Source organism: Fringilla coelebs (assembly GCF_963513975.1).
Source record: "Fringilla coelebs genome assembly, chromosome: 1".
Taxonomy (NCBI): Eukaryota; Metazoa; Chordata; class Aves; order Passeriformes; family Fringillidae; genus Fringilla; species Fringilla coelebs.
Genome location: NC_140028.1, coordinates 101,740,140 through 101,746,466, shown reverse-complemented (window position 1 = coordinate 101,746,466; position 6,327 = coordinate 101,740,140). Strand labels below are relative to the sequence as shown.

At 40.2% G+C, this 6,327-nt stretch overlaps 1 protein-coding gene across 3 annotated transcripts; it reads left to right on the top strand.

Annotated features, from left to right (window-relative positions):
• The first annotated feature begins 211 nt into the window (after positions 1–211).
• Positions 212–4,948, top strand: YAE1 (YAE1 maturation factor of ABCE1). 3 transcript variants are annotated; one of them, XM_084208994.1, is made up of 4 exons: positions 212–255; positions 1,092–1,396; positions 2,972–3,093; positions 3,551–4,948. In XM_084208994.1, the coding sequence occupies exons 2-4, from the start codon at positions 1,280–1,282 to the stop codon at positions 3,972–3,974; spliced, it is 663 nt and encodes a 220-aa protein (XP_084065120.1). In that variant the 5' UTR covers positions 212–255; positions 1,092–1,279; the 3' UTR covers positions 3,975–4,948. The 3 variants fall into 3 exon arrangements, with proteins under 3 accessions (XP_084065120.1, XP_084065122.1, XP_084065121.1); XM_084208996.1 differs by having other exon boundaries at positions 223–261; XM_084208995.1 differs by lacking the exon at positions 212–255 and adding an exon at positions 334–554.
• Positions 4,949–6,327: the final 1,379 nt, after the last annotated feature.

Here is a 6,327-nt window from a genome sequence, read left to right as displayed (position 1 = left end):
TGCCGCTCCCTCCGGAGAACGCGGGAGGTGATGATGGGATAAAGGCATCCCGACTGCGCCGGCAGCTCCCGCCCCGTTGCCGCCCGGCGTCCCCAGGGCAGGGCCGGGCCGGGCCACTGGAGGGGGCTGCGCCCTCACTCAAGATGGCGCCTCCAGCGTCTCCGACGGGCTCTGACGCCATGGCTGTCGCTGCCCAATTACTTCCGCCGGCGTCCGTTTGCCCTCAGTGAAGATGGCCGAGTGCCGGCGGCTGCGGTGAGGGTCCGTGTGCGGGGCCGGGCTGGCGACGGCTGTGCGAGCAGCGCGGAAAGGCGAGGCGAGGGGAGGCAGCGTCGGTGGCCGGGCGGGGAGGAAGGAAGGAAGGAAGGCTCCCCGCAGCGCGGCCGCCTCTGGGAAGCTAGGCACGCGCGGCCGTGGAATGGCGGCGGGGCGCGGGCCGGGCGCGGGGCTGGGGATGCCCCGCTTGCCCACCGCAGGCTGCAGGAGCGCAGCCGGTTGTGTCCCAGAGCCCTGGGTCCTCTGAGAGCCGCCGGTGTCTCCGCAAGGAAGTGTTGGTGTGTTCTAAGAATTTACAGCGAGGCAAATGAATTAGTTGTGAGACGCTTCTCAAAGTTTTCGTCGTAGGAAAAGATTAAATAACCCGAAAATTTCTCCTTTCCACTGCAGCAGCACTTGTTAATTCTTTATTCAAAATAGAAAGGACTGTTTCTGTTTTACAACATGGTCAAATACTTGGCATAATCAGAAAACTGTAAATCAAAGGTGAAAGTACTTCCCAGTTATTAACTGTGCAAGTATTAACCTGCGTGTAGTAAATTGTGTACACAATACAAATATACGAAGTTGTGTGTATACATGCTACTTTTAGGGCACCACGTGGAGGCTGTATGGGACTATTTGTCAGCTGCTGTTGGATGCAAGTCACAAAGTTGTTTCTGCCAGCTGTCCTTGTACTGGCAGTATTCATAAATGCTGCATGGGTGTCCGTATGTGTGCCAGTGCCATAAGATGGGAAGGAACTATCATAAGTTGCCCTAATGTATCTCAGAAGTTACTTTATGAATGATGATCTGACTTCCTTTTCTTGACAGATGCACCCCAATGGCACACAGCACCAAGTTCCCATGCACGGCTTGAATAATCAGCTCCACACCTGGCTTCTCTTCAGAGCTCACAGTTTTTTACCAATACTTCTAATCTGACACTTGACCAGAGGCACTTCTGAGAGTTTCTCAGTGTTTTTTTACCACATAAACAGGGGTCATAGGGCACTGCTATTATGGCCTGGGTACAAGTAGCAGTCAGCCAATCCAGTGAGGATATATTTGATGAAGATGCAGATGAGATGTATCTACTACAGAAGGAATGGAACAGCACTATGAAAAAGAGATTGAAGGTATTTCTGTAAAAATGATTTAATATACTTTTTTGCCATTTTAGATTTACTGACACTTAACTTGACATACATGTGAATGATTTAAAGGGAAAAGTAAAACTAGCTGCTTAAAAGTTATTGTGGCGTACTTTCTTCTGAATATCAGGAAAATATTGCAGAAATTTACATAAACCCTACTTAGTAGTCACCAGAGCAAAGTACTGTTTTACCAAAAGACATTGACTCCTTCTGCACAGCCATGTGCATTTATAAAAAGCAGTGCTGAATTGTGATGCAAGCCACTTGCTTTGTACTTGTAGGTATAGCCCTAGTAAATGTAGGGCAACAGAGCTGAACAGTGCTAATAAAGAAATGTGAAACAGTTGAGGTTTTGAGTAGAGTTACTCATCAGTCAGAATGTAAGATGTGTGACTCCATGTGCAACCACAATTGGGCGTTGTGGTCTATGTAGGGCTTTGGGTGATTTATTCTCCAAGTGAAATACCCATTTTATGAAAGCTGCTTTCCACAGCCCTTGCCTCTCTGCAGTTCTGCAGGGAACAAACCAAGTTCATAAACAGATGAGTTCAACAGATACTGTGTCATTCAGAGTGGGGTCAGTAGGGCTCCTCAGCTCGCAGTTGAGCAGCGTTTGGCTGAAGAACATGGATGGAAATAGTTGTGTAGGCAGTTGATGAGGAATGGCATTACAGCGGACCCGGTGTAGTTTCCTTCATCTGAGTTCCATGAAAAGACTAGTTTTCTTAAGGAACTGTGTAGAGTTCTTACAGAAATCCCTCTGGTATTTTTGAGTAGATACTGCAAAATCATGACGTGTTATTGGAGTTGTATGTTGGGCAAAATAAATTTTTTCCAGACTGCTTTTCTAGCAAGGCCACCATGAGCAAATAGTTTTCACTTTTGTGGCTTGTAATTTTGATATGAAAAGAAGTTAAGAATTATTCTATTAATCTTGTGTGGTGGTTATAATATAAAGAAAGTTATCTGAGTTACAATCATTAGCTGTTTACTTAAAGCAAGTAGTCCCAATGTTAAGTGTATTTATACATGACTCAATCAATCACTGTCTCTTTTTCTGGTATAACTCTTGAATGGAGTGAGGTCCAGCAAATAAAGGAGCAATGCTCAGCAGCTGATTTTGTGAAAATAAATGGATTCCATGTAGATGGATTAGAGATAGAAGAATACCTGTGCTAAAGGGGAAGATTGGCAGCTGGCATATCATTTTAGATAGAAAAAAGAAGTCTGTGGTACTTCTATGTGGTACTGCTTTTTTTTTTTTTTTTTAATATATCTTTCTAAAAGAAATTTCCCTCTTTTCTCGCTTTCTGGGAATCCTTTTGGGAAAAGTAAAAAACTGCATCTTACAGGTCAGTAAATCATAGTATACTGCAACAACCATGTTTTGGTTTGGCAGCGGCGGTGTAGTGGTGAAGGATGTTCAGATATAGAAGCTGTAACTTAAGAGATGTGATGCCTGTTGAAACTTTTTTATTATTATTGTTATGTGTTTTTCGGAGGTCCACTTTGTCATATTGTGACATTGAGCAACCTGTTTCACTGCTTTTCTTACAGGAAGGCTATAGGGATGGAATTGAGGCCGGGAAAGAACTTGCACTCCAGACAGGCTTTAATCAAGGCTACAGACATGGTGCTGAGCTGATGATTACATGTGGCCAGTTCAAAGGAACCCTGAAGTAGGTTACAAACTCCTTAAGGTCAAGTGTATGTGGAGGGTGTGTAACAGGGGAACACACATACAGATTTTTGTTTGTTTTCACTAAAAAACAAAACCAACCAACCAAAAAAACAAACAAAAAACCTAAACCAAAAAAAAAACCAAAAAAAACCCACATTTTGAAACTGTCCAATGTGAGCAACCTGAGAATTCCCACATCTTGAGGAGAGGGAATGCCTACGTGGGTGTAGAAGTATAATTTCTAAAAATTCTCTTTCAGTTGCTCTTCCAAAATTGCCAGAATCTACATATTGAAGCTTAATATTTAGTTCTACTACCTGAATTTTTCATAAATCATGAATTATACATAAATGTATTTATGACACATAGATACCTTGTCACATTGCTATCTGCCTCCACCAAGTGGAGATCTATGTAGATGAATATAATCACTTTTGTTGTTGTTCACTTTTCAGTGCTCTCTTATCCTGGTGTCATTTTAATGGACATGATTCTGCTCTAAGTACGATAAATAATCTTCTTGATGTGGTTGGGAAGCATGAAGATGATGTGCTTAAGTATCTGAATTCTACTGAAGAACAGCCACATCTTGGACACATTTTAGACTCAGTTCAGGACATGGACCTTAATCACACAGCTGGGACAGAGTACAGGGAAATTAAAGATGGAAAACACGACGACTGTGGCAGCTCCGGTGAAAACATTTGTAGGAATAATGGTGAGGTTGGTTCCTTGCAGTCTGAGTGCAGCAAGGCAAACCTCTGCACAGATCCTGAAAGGTCAACCCTTGCTTGGGTTAAAATGCAGACTGTTTGGTTAGTAGAGCAACTGGGCTTATCACTGGATGTACTCCATCATGTCCAGCAACTGGAACATTAGTTTTTCCGTTTTGTGGTACTTAAAATTATTATGGCTGATTTTGATTCTTGGTTTGTGGGCCATGTACAGGCTGATGCATCAGTTTTGTTTTAGGAAAATCTAATTTTGATGCTTTAGTAGAAGTAATTTTTGTAAATCCTCGCCATGATTTTGGCTCTGGACAAAACCGTTCACTTTCAACCTTAAAGGTAACATGCACAGAAGGGAGCATTGACTTCAAAGCTTTACAAAGAGTTACTAAAGATGTTTCTGTTTTGTGTCAGGAGGACCCATTTCACCCTCATTTTTTTCTTGCCAGCAGCTTGGAAATGAAGTGGGTCCTTTAAAGAGCCCCTCTAAATTGGTCCCCTGCAATATCAAAAGAATAAATGCTCAGTGCTATGGAAATGGTCAGTGTTTTTGCAGAGAAAGCTGCTGTTGATGATATGCTGTGTGCAAAACAGAATATGATATGCTGCTGATTCCTAGAGTGCTGTGACTCTCTAGTCTCTTTTTGTCAAATTCTATGTGCTATCACGGTTAAAAACTATTTTTCTCTCCTTATATAGTTATATTTGTCACTTTTGCTGAAAACACCATTTCCTCAAATACAGAATTGCTGACAATTCATCGTTTTACTTTTAGACATCTGCTCTTACCATGTCAGACCACACTAAACATGCTTCCAGTCTAATGAACATCCTTTTATTATTTTTGTATTTATTTTGTCAGTCCATCTAGCCTGAACTCTTTCCCACATTCCAGTAATGTTTTTCTCAAACTCTTCAAGAAAGCCAAGCTTATTCACTACTTCTTAGAAGCACATCAGCCACACATGCCTATTTCTGATTCTTTTGTATTTTTGTAAGTATTAAGTATTTGACTTGCTTTCCCATTGCTTCTCTTCACTGTAGCTGTAAATTGCTCTGTTCAGGAAGTTTTTTTCTTTGTGAATGCATCTGTTTTACATTAAACTGATTTATAGTAAGTTCCTAGCTTACTTGTTGGAAGTTTCCTGTAACTCGTTCATATTGGAGACAAAGGAAGTCCAGACATAGGCAAAGTAAGACTTTGAACAGTAAACTATAATTTAAAAAAAAAAATAATCACAAAGCCATTTCATACTTAGAGGCAAAAAAAAATCTAAGGCAAAAATTCCTTGTTTTTCAGAGCCTGAGTTGATACAACATTCTTACTAAAGACTCTGTTACCCTGTCAGAGTTGACAGACTGTAATTTTGGTTTCCTGTCAGTACCACTTCTGCTTTAGGGGTAAGCAGAACTGCAGTTCAGAGTCTTGGATTGAATGCATTTATGAAATGGTGGACAAAGAGGGGTGTCTGCATTAATTGTTTATATACAAAAATCGTTCAAGTAACTGTTTTTCAATTTATTTAGCATAATATTGACATGGATAAACATTACTTTTCTTCAAATCCCTGTCTTGTGTTGTAGACTGTATCATGTATGTTAAACACAGATTTCTTCCATATTCTGGTAGAATATGGTGCAGACAGTGTTGGAATATATATATAATTTTCCTAACTAATTTTTAATTAGTTTTTTTAACTAAGCAGTGCCCACTTTGAGCCAACACCAGTTAAGTTTCTTCACAGACCTACTTTGATCATTAAATCACCAAAACCTTGAGTTTGTTAAAACTAAGCCTGACAAACAAAGCCAAAGGAATCTGAAGACTGGGCATCTTAAATTTATGGCCCTTCAAGGACAATAGAGTAACCAGAAGATATGGAGGTGATTAAGGCCTGGAAAGTTGGAGAAAAAGATAAACGAAGGAATAAAGGATGTGGACCAGATTAGCATGAAGAGAAAGAAATCAATAACTAATAGGGAGTAGAATACTAATTAATGAAAATAATTATGTAAATTAAACCAATGAACATTAATGTCTTTGTTCGCAAAAAATGCATGAATAAGTGAAAAAGTTTTGTATCGGGATCAGCATTGAGGCTGGAACTTTGTCAGCCACACATATCTCTTGACCAAGAATAAAGTAATGCCTTACTTCTAACAATAAAAAAGGCAGTGTTAGAAGGAATCTTGTTTACCACAATGATTTTTGAGGTTTTCAGTAACAAGACAAAATAAAGGTTAATAGAACAGTGTTAGACTTTGCAGATTTGGATGTTTTAAAATGCAGATTCAAGGGAATTACTTTTCCCATATTTAAAAGTTTGCAAAGAGGAGATACCATTCACAGATTACTAAGTAGACTTCATTTTTGTTTATGAAACCATCAGGTTTTTGGCTATTACATCAGCTTCTATACTAGCTATGGATTTACTTTCCTCCACAAGGTTTCAGTGCATAGTGAAGGGTTACTTTTTTCCCACATTATCACCCAGAGTTTCCAG

What these genes read in the sequence shown, in the direction of transcription:
- YAE1 (XM_084208994.1), top strand. Translation starts at nt 1,280, where the DNA reads ATGGCCTGGGTACAAGTAGCAGTCAGCCAATCCAGTGAGGATATATTT. An exon ending in CTATGAAAAAGAGATTGAAG is followed by an intron (nt 1,397 to 2,971) that starts GTATTTCTGTAA and finishes CTTTTCTTACAG; the next exon opens with GAAGGCTATAGGGATGGAAT. An exon ending in CAGTTCAAAGGAACCCTGAA is followed by an intron (nt 3,094 to 3,550) that starts GTAGGTTACAAA and finishes TTCACTTTTCAG; the next exon opens with TGCTCTCTTATCCTGGTGTC.